The 17,435-nt window shown below is 37.8% G+C and overlaps 1 protein-coding gene across 1 annotated transcript in view; it reads right to left on the bottom strand.

Moving 5' to 3' along the window:
* The window catches only part of ME1 (malic enzyme 1), a 102,990-nt gene that overhangs the window by 13,902 nt on the left and 71,653 nt on the right, over positions 1-17,435 (bottom strand). The window contains exons 7-9 of the mRNA XM_053460081.1: positions 13,961-14,070; positions 4,837-4,934; positions 4,011-4,124 (exon numbers count right to left, since the gene is read on the bottom strand). Of these exons, the coding sequence (XP_053316056.1) occupies positions 4,011-4,124; positions 4,837-4,934; positions 13,961-14,070 (322 nt within the window). The remainder of the gene's footprint in view (positions 1-4,010; positions 4,125-4,836; positions 4,935-13,960; positions 14,071-17,435) is intronic.

The raw sequence follows: 17,435 nt of genomic DNA, 5'->3' as shown, positions 1-17,435 counted from the left end.
TGCAGTAGGGGGGGGCTACAGACACCTTATTGGAGCAATGATATATTACTGGTGTCTCAGTACACTAAAAATAATAAGAACATTTCAATATTGAGGATGTTAACCCTGGTGGGGGGGTCTTACACAAAAGGAGGAACCAAAATCATAGTCCACCAAGAGTGTCGAAATACCACTGATTAAATATTTTGTATGCTTTCATCAAAAAACATAAAAATGCCTGTTAATGTTACAGAAAAAATGTTCCCCAAACTTTGAATAATTGCTTCCAAAATAGCTCTACCTGCTAAAGTATATGAGTGGGAATCGGCTAATGATGATGGCTAATGGTGTAGAGTTTTGTGAGCTTTAGGTAGGTGGTAGAATACCGCAATTACGGGATATTCCACCACTAAGGACTACTTCCTTACTGAATAACACTTGAGTAAGGCCATCGCCAACCAAAGACCTGAATTGTTCCTGAACCCTTAATGTAGAACTAAAATGTAACTTAGTATACCCCCGTGGATCCTCCTTCCTTATTATATATTGCCTGTCCATAACTACTACCGCTCAGCCCTTGTCAGAATTCCTTATTACTAGTGCTAAATTAGAACTTGGTGTATTTAAATCTCCTCTACTGTTTGATGAAAAGCATGAAGGGTTGGACTTTTAGAATTAACTGGATAAAAATCTGATTTTGCTTTAAACGTATCATATATATATATATATATATATATATATATATATATATATATATATATATATATAATCATACCAAACGTTAATTCTGTATTTATATTGGCAACAGCTTTCTACCTATTGGTAGGTGTTTGCAGTTAATGATCACTAAGACTTAAAGTCATCACCACTCTAAATGTTAAAAAATGTGTAGGAAGGGGCCATGGAAGTATCACGGACCAAAACTCAGGTTACTGAAGAGATACTAATTAAGTGCAGTTACTTTTTTCCTCATCTGTCAGTATCTTTTCTGCCAACCGTCTCAACCTACAAGGATTATAAGCCCTTTATTGCACTTAATCAAGGATTTCATACTTGCTACTGGTGGTCTGAAATGTATGATTTAACTCCCTCCACCGCTTGTGGCAGATATAGCGGTAGTGCATTTTAGCATAGCCACTTCTTTTCCAGAATAATATGCCTTCTTAAGCATTATTGCCATTACGTTCAGATCACATTCTATTAATGGCTGTTATTGAATTTTAATAAAAGACAGGTTTTCAACAGCAAATAGCCAAATGCAAAATCTACATTTATAACTATTAATACAACCCACAACATTATGTTGGCCAATGGAAAAATGAATGGCTTCCCTACATGCACTATGGGTGGGTGGTTGCAAAGGAGTATGGTATGGGAAATATCCAGAAATAATGGCCATGGGAGCTGATACATTTTCCAGTCATGAGTTACAGAACACTGTGATTTTAGTATGAAAAAGGAAAATGTTATCATTTGGGATTTTTTTTCCCAAAAACATTTTGAAATCTGGTTTTCAAAAAACTCATTATGGTTTATTTTAGGTGTGGTAGTATAATTTATTTTAAGCTAATTTTGCCACCGGGGAGAAATTCAATTAGGTGAATAAGTTAAGGGTCTGAAATGTTTCCCTTAAGGAGAACTAGTTAAATTAATGGATTTACTACGAAAATGAATTGCGGAAACAATGGCAGTTTTAGGATTATTGCATTTTATGTGTATGTGACGTCCCAAGAGGTCCTGCTGCTGACAGTGGGTGGTAACGCTGACCTCAGTGGGCGGTCCTGCTGAAGTTGTGGGACACACCCCCAGTTAAGGGGGAAATGAGGGGTGTGGGGCATGTCAGGACCCTGCTCTTGCAACCCGGAGTATTCGGGCATCAGCCCGGAGAACAAAAGAAGCGGTGCTTCTCCCGGAGTCTCCCTGGCAAAACCTGAAGAGTTCCCAGGTATGTTCATACAAGATTAGCAGTGTTTACAGAAGGCCTGCACAACATATGGCTGCATGTAGGAGACACTGCACAAGAGGTCAAGATGTCTGCTTACAGCCTGGAATCCCCTCTGTCAGTAGAAGCCAGTATCACCCAGTGTAACAGTTCCCAGGTCTGTGTAGACCTTCTGGGGTCTCTGATGAGACCCCCTGTCACTGAGAAATGAGAAAACTAAATAGGCAGGGAGTTCAAAGTAAGAAGAAGGAGAGGTTTTCTCTCCTCAAAAAATAATAAAATGAAATGTAAAAATAAATATTTATATGGACACAAGAGATATCACCTTGACTTCAGAGTTACCCACTAGTGACAAGAAAGATTACTGGGGTCTACAAAGGCCCAAAAGCGTGGCCAGACCAATTTGTGTAGAAGTAAGAAGCAAACAGACAAGTAGGGGAGCCAGCTTCATAACTTTAGGAGCCATAAAGAGGTACACCCATAGAGATGAATATAAAATGACACATAATTTTAGGAACCAGAGCTGTCCTAGTTATGTTACATTGAGCTTCTGCTCTTTGTGATAGTCATGACGGTATCTACAGTCTTCATTTGCCAAGGGGAGAAGTATAATATGAAGTGGTGAGATGACACTATTTGAGTTAAATCTGGGGAATCAATACGGAAGAAGCAAGCAAGTTTAAATTAATACAACTTCTTATGTTACCATTTTTAAAGTGATTCTTGGATTACCCTCTTATTCAGCTTTGCTTACACATAGTACATGTTACAGCTGTGTTCCCACATCCCAAAATTACAGCCTTTCTCTTCGGAAGAGAGGCGAGGTATTCATCACAGCCCTGCATTTAAAATCCCACATGGAAAAAATAGGCCATCCTTCTAAAAATGCCTATATCATCCTACCGATGGTATGAAATACCTCTTACGCAATCACTCAAGTGGATTATGCAAAATTATATCGTTAAACACAGGATACAATATAATGGGCTCGATTGTAGTGTGTGTGATATGAAGTTTCAGTTACATTTCAGTGGCTATTATTTGGTTTGGTTTTTGTCCCAATAGTTTTAAACTTCTTCCCAAGAGAAAATGGAGTCACTTCATAACTTTCATTGGGCCAAGATAGAAATATATGTAAAGCTACATATGCTTTTGGGGTCACAAGTTATTGTCCAAAAGCTTATGTAAATTTACATTTTTTCGTATGTTAGCCCAATAAAAGGTATTAACTTTGACTTTCCTGATGTTAAGGAGAGATCTGCTATAAGGATGTCTGTGCACATGTTTAGAGCGGCTTAAATGTGATTCTAATGATTTCTAGACACACTCCATCCACCTGTTTGTACCATACTGTTTCTAGCCTGTTTATCTGTTACCCATCGCCAAATAATTATTTAAAATATATTATAGGATGGGCATGCATGGTCTTTGTAAAGGACTGCCTTCATGAGTTGTGGGTACTAGGGCAAGAAAACAAATGCCTTTAGGAAGGAGCAAGCGGGCCCCCCCACCGTGTCTGAGAGACCTAGAGTGGGTCTGAAATCCAAGATCCCTAAGCCTATTTTATTTTGAATATCTGTCTATGTACCAGAACAGCACAGTCAAGTTTACTGCAACAGTTAAAATGGAAAAAGCCACCATCTTGGGTTCGAGTCTTATTTACAAAGCCAACAAAACAAAAACAGACACAAAAAAATAACATATAAAGGCGGTGTGTATTCAGATTTGTGATTATAATAGAAACAGAAGAAACCACTAGTAATTACAAAGCTAGCAACGGCATATTTTAGATTAGAACACTAAACCTCTGTCTTTTTTTTAAACCTCAGTACTGTATTTATAACACTTAAAGGGCAAGGTAATCCACAATAGACTTAAATAACTAACTTTCAATATACCAGCCAAATGTGTTTCGTGCTGATTTATTATCAGGCCACTTGGCTAGACCTGCCCCTTGGGCTGGAAAGTATGTCTACCTGTAAAGGGTAGTTTAATGCTATCCAACTTAGGCAAGATGGTTATGATAGTAAAAGTTATGTAAATGCATAAAATCCATGTGAAAATTAGAAGTACAGGACACTCATGTTACCTTTACTATCAATCCTTTGGAATCCACCATCCATATCTTCTTTATTGCCTCATCTTTGGGAGTCCCTTCTTTTTCCATTGCCATAACTATTAGGTCAGCGATTCCCATAGCAGCCTTTAACAAAATATATTTTATTATACAAAAGCATGAATCGATCTTCATCTAGAGACAAATATTTTAAAGGGCAGTCATACTGAAAATCAGGTATAAAAATGTGGACTTTTGAAAGCATGCACATAATGCTGTTTATAGCCTCTTTAAGTTGGTACTGTACCATATGTATATATATATATATATATATATATATATATATATATATAATGTCAGAGCTGGCCTCATAAACCGTAAGGACCATAGTATAAACATAGGTGCCTGTTCAAAATATATATACATAGCATAAGGATAATGATATGCAACTTTAAACAGTGCCAGGGCAAAGAATGGTGACCACTGAACGCAAAAGTCTTGGGTTTTCTATCACCACAGCAAAACAAGTGGCTGCATTGTAAGATGCAATTAAAAATAACCACGTTGAAAGTTGTGGCATGATTGATAAACACAAATGCAAAAATATTATTTTCATACATGCAATTTACCCAGAAAGATTTTATTCTCCACAATGATAAGGTCAGTCATTGAATAAACTATATTAAAAAAAGAATGCCAGTGTTTAAATAAGTAATCTATCTTTATATTAAATATAAACAACCTGCTCTTGTCATTCATTTAAAATAGAAAATGAAAATAAAGTTACAAATGTGTACAGGTTTGAATATCTGGCTTAATATATTAAGTATTACTATGATTTATGATGAAGACAGAATACCTCTCCTGCTCCTTGGAACAGCACTGTGTGATCAGACAGCTTGGTCTTTGTTATTTGCAAGGCTGCAAGAAGCCCAGCGACTGCTACTGCTGCGGTACCTGCAAAAAAGGATTGGAAGCATTGATAACAAGAATTCACCTGAATTTAGAAGTCTCATAGAAAAATAAGTATCAACTATAACAGATGTATTCGGTAATAGAGATTTACTTCAAAGAAAACTTGGTTTTATTTCATTTTATACCAATAAACTTCCTTTATCTAGATCCCTGGAGGCGGCCATTGTAGCCAGTCATGTGATATTTTGGGCTGCTTCTGATCAGACACAACACTAAACTGACTGCTTCTCTCAATGCTAATGAGGTCTGCTTCTCCACAGCCTTCTATGAGTCAGATTAAGACTGATCAATTCTACAGTTCACCGCAAGGCAGTATGCTAATGAATCGGCATGTTGGTGTAATATTAGAACATAATAGAACATATACACATATACATTATAATGTCTTAAAACATTCAAATGTAATAAATTAATTTCTTGGAAGTCCTCTGTCAGATATTACACGGTGTCTAGCTATTTCATAGATCCTTGTGTAATGATAAAAAAGTGGTGGCACAGAATGAGAGGATAAATGTCAGGTGTGGAGAAAGTGTGACGATTTCAGAAAATATGTAGGGAAAGGAGAATCTGAGGAGTTCTAAAGAGGCTGAATTAATGCTATGCAGAGGATGATAAATCAGAACAGGAGAAAAACAAGACAAAAGTCAGTATGTGACTTTACGTGGTAAATATTAAAGAGACATAGCAAAAATGTATATATTGAACAATAATACTATTGTGCTTTTCATTTGGATTATGAACAGCCTAGTATACAAGTAACAAACAGTCAGAAGAGGGGACCCTGGCCATTCAGATGAGATGAAGAAACATCTATAAAAGATTCCAATCACTATGCTTTTGCGTTTGATTATTTTTTGTCTTGTCTTATTACAGTTAGTTCCCAAGAGAATATATACAAATCTAAGTAGTAACAGAATATACTCGCTGTAATCTTTATGTATTCTTTTTCTCCAATATTTGTTTTTTTTTACTTTCATGGGATTTCGTGTGCATTTTCTTTGCAACGTAATCCATAGGGAAATGTAATTATTTATAGTATTTTACTAGTTCGCTTGGTTGTTTTTTCATTAGGAGCATTTATTGGTTCATTCTCATGGCATTTCTCAAGCATAAGCAAGTGATTCTACAATACATCATTCATGCATCTTGACAGTAAATGCATATTGACTGAAAAAAAAAACCTTTTGAAAATGTTTCAATTTAATGCCCGCAGTTAAAAAAGGTCAGGCATGTGACAAATGTACTTAAAATTTAGCATGAATCTGTAGATCGTGTGGAATGGAAGCCATAAAAAAACAATTCTGTTACACAGCAGAAATATATACTAAAAGGTAGATGAACTAGGAGTGAATAAATGAAATGCAATACAAAGTTCTGGAAATATGATAGGAATGCTGGGCGCCATTCAATTACCATTTTAAATCATTGGTCTGAACATTGGTAGAAAATGCATGTTTAGCAGTTCTGTTCTCAACTTAAATTAGCGGCCGTGGATTCTAGAATGAAACTAGTGATAAATGAATACATTGAAAGTAATAGAAAACAACTACTAACTGATTGAATTAAGCGAGCAGATATGAACTCGCATATGTTTTCACATCAATATGTATGGAAGGGCATGAAGCCAAGAAAAGTAACTATTAGCAATTACTGTATATCAACCACATCAAAGGGAAAGAATATGGACTTCTGCCAAGACAGTTAAAATGTATATATTTGTAGCAAGCAAATCTATTTGTCACTATTCCACATTAGTATACCACAATAAGAGGAGGAACTGTCATTTCCTAATGCTAACTTACTAGGTTTATAATTTAAACCCTTCAATACCATAACATTTCATGACCAAAAGAACCCCCCAAAAAAATGCTGCACCTGTAATTCCTAAACATAATTATAATTACATGTATTATTTAACAATATCATGTATTTTACTGTTTGAAAGCTACTTCCACAGAGTAGTTTCTCTGTTTAAAATAATGACTACAAGGGGTAGTGTTTTCATTTATAATATAATAATGTATTTCATAGGTAAAATCCAATTTTATTATTTAAACATTTGGCATTCTAAAGTCAGTCTTCGCCCTGGAAAGCCACACGGTATTTGTAGTTTTGCTATAGTTATACTGTATAATTTAGATGATAGCATGTGATAACTTACCCTTTATATAGGAGAACCCATATTTTTTTCTGGAAAAATTTAACTATTCACAAATGCCTACTTTTAGGTAAACCATCAGAACTACTGGTATAATTGTAAAACTGCAAAAGCAAACTAATTAATAAATGTATCTTAAAAGCCATACATGTACATATATGCTGGTAAGCTGAGCACCTGCCAGCATGCAGACATTTTTCCCATGTAACCATGGAAACTGTTGGCTATACTAAGCTTCTGGATCAATACACTTATCCTTGAAAATAGATATTTTCACTTTTTGTTTTAGCAGATCTTACTGATCAGCAGCATTCATTCTTATTAGGGCAAACAATATGGAAATGTGGAAGTGATAATTGTAGAAATTAAACAAAAACATTTTGTACTTTTTTTATATAATACATCCCCCATACCTGATGTAGCTGTCACAGTTCCACCCTGCATGCAAAGACTCTGTCTGACTAATACCGCTTGTTGCTTGTCCACTTGCAGATTTTAGTTGTAACTCTGTCATTGATTACTATTACCAGTATCCTTTTGCTGTCCTACAGAGTGCCCTGCCTGAGGTCTATCCTGCTGTATGCCCCGTCCATGGGCTGCCCAGCCTCTGCGCCTTGTCTGTGGGCTGCCCAGCCTCTGCGCCTTGTCTGTGGGCTGCCCAGCCTCTGCGCCCCGTCCGTGGGCTGCCCAGCCTCTGCGCCCCGTCCCTGTGCTGTCCAGCCACGACTATCCATCTAGCCTCGTCAGGACCCTCTTTCAGAAACAAATCCCGCAGTCCTTCTTTTTACAACCCTAAAAACCGAAGTTGTATATAACCAGCAGGAAACAAAATAACTTTCTATATTGAATTGTGTAAATAAATTACATTATTCATTATCTAAATATGATACTTGGTTCCATAAATAACTATCAATGGGTCATTAAGCTAACTAAAAAGGATTGGTAAAAACCACAGCCTAAAACAAAGTGTCCTTGTTAGGCATGATAGTAAGGATGTCCTCTTTCCTAAGTCAGACACTGAGCTTCATGGAGAGCTAAAACCCACCTGGTAAAACACTAAAAACAGCTGGTCAACCACAGACAAGCTGTGGGCAATTAAAAATTAGAAAAATATATTACTCTTTATTTAAAAAATGTAGATATTTATACTTATGGCAGCATGTACATGTCTTCTCTTGGCTTCCAGGCATTCCGTCATAAAGTACTAATAGCCAATGTTTGCATAGACATGTAATAAGTGAATTATACATTTCTCCAGCTTTCCAGTGCCAATATATTTTCACACAGAGTCTCATACGCAGCTGAAGTACACTGTATATAATGCATATTTGTTTATATTAAAGACATATTGAAAATCAGAAATACTCACAAGACAGCAGTATGCTAATGCTAAGGCTTTCTTGTCAGACTAGCAGAGAGTTATATAGTTGTCATATTTCATAGAGTTTACTTGTGCTGACATTACATTACATTTTGGCAAAATCATCTGGAGACTACAACCAACAAATCACACAAGAAGCAGAAGATTTTACAGCGACCATGTTATTTTACTGCCTGACAAAAATCTATACTGAGCCTTTTCTGAATTGGAAAATGTACACAATGTTTGGATTCAATAGATATACTGAGGTTTTTCTGTAAACCTACACATGTTTAATGAGCACTAAATCATCACATCTCACTTATTAAGATGCAAATCAGATATGCTACAGCTGTGAAATTCTTGTAATGATGGAAGACTCTGTAGGCCTATGAACAAATATTACTCTCTCCTCTGTTCAGTTTGTCAAAATCTTATATTAATGTGTCTTTAAGTACATGTTGTTAGGAGTTAATGAAACCTGACCCTCTTGGATTTAATCTTTTTAATATGATGTCTCATGCTGTGTAATGGTCGTTTTTTATAAAAGTGATAAACATTATTTTTGTGTATATAGCCTACAAGTTCACTCTTTATGTCTCTAACTGTGATTTGGCAGGGTTAATAATTGCATTACAGACTCTCTCTAGTGTTTCATTTCTGTGGCAGTGCATTCGTGTACAGACTTGGCCAGTTGTCAGTTTATTGTATGATTCCTATAGCAATGGATTATGTCCCCCTCCAATAGTCAACACTATAATTTGTATGGTTTTCCTTCCAAACTACTGTCTTGAATTTTGTTGGTTATCCATGCTCCCAGAGTCTGGCCTCACCTGCTGGAATACCTTGGCTCTTCCACATTCTTCATTTTAGTTGAGAAAGCCTGAGATCTGGCACATCACTCTCTTGGGCTCTGCATATGGTTTTGGCAGCCCAGTTTGAAAGCCAAGAGACGCAATATAAAGTATAGTCCAATTTAAACTAACTTGGTAAAATATTGTAATAAAAATATAAAAATCTGTTTTTTTGAAGTTCTAGGTAAATGCCATTAGAAAAAAAGGAGGGCAAACAGAATGACTGAAGTATTTATTTAATTAATGAACCTGTAAAACTGCTAGATAAGATACCATAAATTAAATTAATTTAGATTAAAGTAAGGGTTTGACTAGATTGACCAGACACAAAGGTGGTTGATGGCCTAACCTGCTAAAATACAACTAATATGCCAGTTGTTTGCGAGTGCATGCAAGGGTATGAGACATTTATTTTGTTTTCTGTAGAAGTTAATATACCGTATATTGTCAGTAGGGTACCTAGCAAGAAGGTTGCTGTTAATTGCAATAGAAAAGAACGAAAAAAAATATTTAAAATTTTGCATCAGTGTACTTAGTTCCTGTTTCCCCAGCCTGACTTATATGCAGTAAATCCTGTGCTTGATACAGTTGTGTGTCACCAGAATGACTTGTAATCTAATGCTTTCTTTAAATAAGCGCAAAAAAAGAGAAAGTTGCAGATAAAACATAAGTTGTGAATAAAACCCACAATGCATAATAAGTGTTAGGTCAAGGAGAAGGAGGAACACCAGTAGAAAGATGTTTGGTCCTATGTAACACTGTCTGCATCTAGACATCTTTCAGCCACTGTCTGTCTAAAGACCTCTTCTCCAGAGCCATGAGTAAAAAATGGATTCACCTGGCCAGGAAAACACTTAATATTTCCTTTGGTTTTATTTTTTAAGGGTGTGGGAGGTGTGATTTACAGCTTTAGAGAGGTCTCTCTGGTGATTAAATGTGCCACTCAGCTGTATTTAACTATGTCTGCAAACAGAGATCTAAATCTGTTGTGCATTACACATTACACACACACACACATACATATATATATACATATATATATATATATATATATATATATATAGTTCATAAATGCCATGAGAGAGTGACTATTGCTATAACATATTTTACAGTGCATCAAGAAGGGATTTAGTGTAGGCGAAAAATTAAGTCAAAGAAGTAGCCTGAAATTTGTTTTCCTACTTATGTTGCATGCGTGCCAAAAGAAATAGCTTCCACTTTAGCGTGGGCCAAAGTAACTTTATCAGATTGTACCTAATAGAAATTGCTGGCTGCAGGCTTGATGATATCAAACTCAAAACAAAGCTGGCCAGATGTGCGGCTGACATTGGCAGCTGTGCTGGTTTCACCAGTATCTTATTTACGTTCACCATATGTGAAAGGATAGACAACACAGGACTATGGAACCTTTAAGTAGTATGACAACATACTTTTCAATTATACTAAATACGTTATTGAACTTAATTTAAATGATGTAACAAAATATATTATTTCTAATGTACACATGACAATCTAAGCTTGGAAAGAGGACCTGGGTAGTCTGGGTATTTTATGGTAATCCCAATTCAACTTTCAATACCGTGAAAAAAACAGCAGTGGAGCTAATAACACACATGAGACAAAACTGAAGACAAAATTAGTAGCCATCTTAGCCAAATACCTATCCGATGCCATTTTTTAAAATAGAATAGTTAAGTAAGAGAAGTTAATTTCTTATAAATAAAAAGTGAAATGTGATGGTCCAACTAAAAGGTCCTTCAGGACTATATCATTGCTTCATCCATACCATTGAGGCATAAGAAAGATGGATGATAATGGAAAGTTTACATGAATACACGTACCTGTCAGGGTTCCACCAAAGGCTATATGTGGCTATTTTGAGTATAACTGCAACATTTCTTTTTTCATTTGCTCGTTTTAAGATGTAAACTACCCTCTGTTTCTTCTTCATTTCTTAGCTATTTTGCTCTCGCAAGAAAAACAGGTCATGGAATGAAACCTTTCTACCATAAATATTGTGTTATGTATTTGTCCATACAAAAAGATGAGGGGGGATTTGAACAGATACAATATTAAAACCGTTTGATAAAATAAATAGGAACAGGTTAAATTTGATATAAGGAATTATTGTCTAGAGCAACATCAAGAAAAGAAAAAGTTCATTACATTAAGCTGTGCAAACCTACATTTTAGATCAAACTGCTAACCCTTTGCTTGAAAAAGACTAATGCATCCAGGGCAGTTCCTAGGGCAGTACAGGGCCCAGGGCAAATATCCCAGCAAACCATTGGCCATCTCTTGCTCCTAAGTGTCGAAACCACTAGAAAGTTGTGTTTTTTGCATGGCAGTTCTAGACAGGAGCAGGTACATTTCTGAGAATGGGGCTCCATTTTGCCCAACATAAAGCATGGCCCAGCGTACATCCGTTTATTACACGTATACTGGGATATGAAATACCTCTTTTCCACGTATACACAATGTGCACAATGTCATATGAGATCAATAGCTTGAATATATTTAAATGGATATTTGTACTGTGTAAACACAACTCAATGAGGGACCGTACATAAAAAGAGACCAAAACATAAAGCTCCATAAGGATTTACAGAATGATTTGCGCTGAATGTATTTTGGAAAACAAATTGATCTAGACATTTCCATGGAATGAATAAAGACAGAAGAACGAATCTGGTAAATTCAACAATATGGCTTATTTAATTAGTGTGCTCTGCTTTTAATTTATTTAACATAGTTTATATAACATTTCCTTGGAGAAACAGCATGTTTCCTCAAGAATGTTCTATTTTAAATGGTGACGGGTACATTGAGATATGCAGAAATACATTATGAAAACAGTATGTTAGTATTTTATTGGCTGCCCTAGAATGGCCAAGTAGATTGCTGCTGGGGGTGATAAATGTTCGATAACAGGGCCGGGCTGAGGGTAATGAGACGGATTTGACAGGATTCCTGTTACTTTTTTATGCTCATGTGGCATAAAGTCAGGCATTTCCAGCCTATGGGCCTGTACACTACAGCACCCGATGTGCCACTTGAGTGGGTAAGTATTGAGCAATGTTGCCTGCGGACCACCGGCATTTGCCTCATTAGGTTTGCGATACTCTTTGCAGAAAACTCAATTACCACAGTAGCGATACGTTTCACTAACTTTAAATGCAGTACTTTTATATTTTCACCTTTATTTATTATGCATTTGCCTCATTAGGTTTGCGATACTCTTTGCAGAAAACCCAATTACCACAGTAGCGATACGTTTCACTAACTTTAAATGCAGTACTGTTATATTTTCACCTTTATTTATTATGCTACAATATGTCTGGTGCATTTCCTAATAAAAGAGGATCAGATTGGAATACAAGATTGTTGCACCTTGTTAAAATGGCTGACGGTTAAGTCAGAATGCACGCAGTCCGCACCTGTGTCTAAATATTAGTCTCTTGACATACAACATTCAGTCACATAGTTTCACTATATAAAAGTTCATTTGGATTGCAAGGCCCACACCTCAAGATTTCACGTTCCATCTCTTCCTATCTGGCATCACGAGATACATTAACAAGGCAATCACACTGTTTATAACATGCCATAGGTCCCTGCTGCACAAAGTTACAGTGGAACTAGCAATGTATTGTATTACTTGACTTATTCTCTCAAAACCTATAAAGCTTTAAGAAAAATAAAAGTTCTAAAACTCAGAGGACTCCCTGCCAGATGCCTCGTAGTTAATGTATATTTACACTATTCTTTTGCATAAACGGAGGAACAACTGTATAGAATTAAGTCTCACAGGTGAATAGGATACTTTTATAAAACTTTTGGGAGGTATTGAAATATTTTTGTAAACTTTGATTTTTACTTGTGTCTACCTAAAAAAAAAGCAAAAGACCTTTGATTTAAGGGAATAATTGGAATATCTTGAAAGTTGCATTAAAATTATTATTAAGTTATAAAGTGCTAACATAACTATGCAGCCGATTAATAGACTCAGCCACATGTATTCAGTGACAGCCCGAAAAATTATGTACACCCATGCATGCACACTTCTACAAACGTGTATCTGATCTGCACAGAGTATACCTGCTTCTGTGTTCCTATATGGATTTTTAAATAAAACAATAGTATGTTGTATGAGAGTAAAACTCCTGGTTATGAACAGGTTAATAAGTGGTCATGAGGTTCCCCTATTTAAAAAATATATCGTATTATTAATGGAGGAATTTGTTGGTCGCAGTTTAGGGTATGTAAGTTGGCAGCTGAGTAAACCTGACTAGCTATTATGCGCTCTTCTGCAAGTAGTAAAATTAAAAATGATGGTCATTCACATTAATTCGAAAGCAACTCAAATGATAATGAATATTAAAATTGCTTCTCACGGTAACTTGGCTTTTAGTAAATCAACCCACGTGTTTCAGTCAAAAGAGGGTAGTCTTATATTAAATACTAGCAATTATCAATATCAGAGCACTGAAACAAATGGTTATTTTATGTAAAAGGGGAAAACACAAAAGGTAAATAATAATGATTAAAATGAAAAAGTAGATATAATGTAAACATTCAAATAGCCTATTTTCTGTGCTTGGTTTATCTAAAAATTAGAAACAATTTTGCAAATTACCTTGGATGTCATCATTGAACGTGCAGTACTGATTACGATATTTATTCAGGAGCCGGAATGCGTTGGCATTGGCAAAATCTTCAAACTGAATAAGACAGTTCATACCATACCTAAAATGCCAAAAACAAATATACTTTTTCATAAAATTGGAATAATAATGGCTAGTATATTAAAAGGTAAAACTAGAACCCATATACAGAAATATTCTGCTTTTGAAGATTGTTTTATGTACCCTTTCTTTACAAGTTCTGACAGTCAATACCAAATTAATATTACACAAGTCTTGAAGACACGTTCCATTTTAAAATGTTAAAAACTCACTAGAATTATATACGCGTTGGTTGATCTAAATTCCACCATCAATAGCATTTTTATTTCCTAGGATCAATAAAAAACTGTAATCAAAAATGAGAGAAAGCCTGGGAATTACTGTATTTGCCCGAATACAAAGTAATAAAGTGAGCGTGTGGCCTATATTCTGGGTTTAGCGCGGGGATGCGCAATTCGTATTGCCCGACACCCGTGACATGCAGTTCCGGGCACCGGGCAGGTGTTTATTTTTCTTCCATTTAGACCTGCTGTGGGAAAGAAGCAGGGTTAGGTTCCAGATCCCCCGCAGCGCTGCTGGATCCTTCTCTTCGGCAGCTGGTGGATATCTGCGCGATACGCGTAGACAACCTCCGCTGCCGGCACTTCCACCGGGGCTTCTAAGGTGGAACACCCTTCCCTTTGCATTTCATTTTTTTTTTAACTTTTTTTTTTTTTTTTTTAAACTTTTTCAGGGTCTCATGCTCTCTCTCAATGCTTCCTAACCTCAGTGGCTCCTAACTTTTGCAGAAGTACTCAGGGAAACTGGAATAATGCAGATGGATTTGCAGAGGAAGAGAGATGCAGAAACACTCTGGGGTTCAATCCAAATTATTCTGGCCTCTCTGAGTACTTCTGCAAAAGGGCAGAAGTGCTCTGGGAGGCCTGGTTAACGAAGTTGTTACTGGTGAGAAGTTGAGAAAGACAGAAGAAAAAGAAGAGGCAAAAGAAGAAGCAGAACATGCAGAAAATGAGACAAGAACACACAGGTAGTCAGTAGAGAATGTAAGAAGACATTGAGAGAGAGTGAATGAGAATGTTGTGCTTTGATATTAAGGGGCATCTCCAGCAGTATTACACTAAAAGGTGCTGTTTCACTTAGATGAAACATTAATTGCACTCTCGTATGTGTTAAGTAAATGATATGTCATTTTATTCTTTCTTCTGAAGGTTTAATCACACAACACAACAATGGTAAAGAAGCCCTTTCAGTTTCCACAATAACTCTTCAGTGTCTCCTTGTCAGGAACCACCTTTTTGCTGCCTGAACCATGGCTTTTTCATACCTGTGCCATTCTCATTTGCCGACCACTAGTGGCCGCCCTTGCATTTCAGAACCACTCAAACCAATTATCAGGTCCAGCTGCAGTTGCTTACCTGATTATCACAGCCTTTATAAGCCTGCCCAGCCCTGCAGTCTGGGCCTTGACATTGAAGTCAAAGGACTACCTGTTTGATTCCTGCCTTGCTCCAGAACCTGCCTTGCTCCAGAACCTGCCTTGCTCCAGAACCTGCCTTGCTCCAGAACCTGCCTTGCTCCAGAACCTGCCTTGCTCCAGTACCTGCCTTGCTCCAGTACCTGCCTTGCTCCAGTACCTGCCTTGCTCCAGTACCTGCCTTGCTCCAGTACCTGCCTTGCTCCAGTACCTGCCTTGCTCCAGTACCTGCCTTGCTCCAGTACCTGCCTTGCTCCAGTACCTGCCTTGCTCCAGTACCTGCCGTGTTCCTGAGTTGCGGCCTGCGCCCCACTAAGTGGACTCCCAAGTAGAGTACCCTGCAAGTGGGCAACCTGCCGTGTGCCCCGCAAGGGAGCTTATCTGCCGTGTGCCCCGCAAGGGAGCTTATCTGCCGTGTGCCCCGCAAGAGGGCTTATCTGCCGTGTGCCCCGCAAGAGGGCTTATCTGCCGTGTGCCCCGCAAGAGGGCTTATCTGCCGTGTGCCCCGCAAGGGAGCTTATCTGCCGTGTGCCCCGCAAGGGAGCTTATCTGCCGTGTGCCCCGCAAGGGAGCTTATCTGCCGTGTGCCCCGCAAGGGAGCTTATCTGCCGTGTGCCCCGCAAGGGAGCTTATCTGCCGTGTGCCCCGCAAGGGAGCTTATCTGCCGTGTGCCCCGCAAGGGAGCTTATCTGCCGTGTGCCCCGCAAGGGAGCTTATCTGCCGTGTGCCCCGCAAGGGAGCTTATCTGCCGTGTGCCCCGCAAGGGAGCTTATCTGCCGTGTGCCCCGCAAGGGAGCTTATCTGCCGTGTGCCCCGCAAGGGAGCTTATCTGCCGTGTGCCCCGCAAGAGGGCTTATCTGCCGTGTGCCCCGCAAGGGAGCTTATCTGCCGTGTGCCCCGCAAGGGAGCTTATCTGCCGTGTGCCCCGCAAGAGGGCTTATCTGCCGTGTGCCCCGCAAGAGGGCTTATCTGCCGTGTGCCCCGCAAGAGGGCTTATCTGCCGTGTGCCCCGCAAGTGGGCTTCCTGCCAAGTGACATTCCTTGTTCAATTATTGTTGTACCATTACATGCAATACAGCTCTTAAACCTGATCTTCTGTCTGTGGTTCATTCCTGTGCCTGTCTGTAACAACCCCAGGCCGTCATGCATCGTGGGGTACAGACAGAGCCCCTCGTATCCCCTGCACCTGGGCTCCTACTAGACCTGCTTCCCCGGTTCATGACACTCCTTTTGTGTCACAATATAGTTAAGTGTTTCAGTAAAAAAAAAACATTTGCATAACTTAAGTATTATTTGTAGGAAGAGTGCATGTACAGGCAATTTGGTTCCTAAGCCTACATAGTGTGTGAAATGAAACAACGATTTTAACGTTTAATTACAGATAAAAATTAGGTCTCAATTACACCATTGTAAATTTGTTTACAGTCAATAGCGCACCACAAAAAAAGTACCTAAAATCCATTTTCCCCCAGGAATTCTAGCTGGCAAAGTTATTAATACTTTGATATTTATGACGTTTGTGGTTTTATATAGCTAGTCCACCCATTGTTGGAATTCTCTTATTAAAAGGATAAGAATCTAGTGGGAAATCAACTAAAGCTATCAAAACACAGCTCAAAAGCATGAAACAAGCAGAAAAGCTGATCCTTTTCTAGGGATATGATTATTCACTATACTCTAAATGTTATTTTCATATTTAATGCACTAATCAGAGATTATTATATCTTTATGTAGGATACATTATGAACACACCTGCTAATGTAGTTACTGTTTTTACCTTTTAGTTACTAGCAAACATTCTTTCAAGATCTATTTATGAGATCACCTAATGTATTTATAGAATATAGAACACAGAAAATATATATTTCTACTTTATATTGTTATTCCTACACTAGTCTCTTGCGCTTCACATTCTCCTATTTTTCGAAAACTTGTATGTAGAATGCTACTCA

The sequence above is a fragment of the Spea bombifrons genome, chromosome 3 (genome assembly GCF_027358695.1).
Source record: "Spea bombifrons isolate aSpeBom1 chromosome 3, aSpeBom1.2.pri, whole genome shotgun sequence".
Classification (NCBI taxonomy): Eukaryota; Metazoa; Chordata; class Amphibia; order Anura; family Pelobatidae; genus Spea; species Spea bombifrons.
Note: the sequence above shows the minus strand (reverse complement) of the source record. Positions and strands in the feature narration are given on the sequence as shown.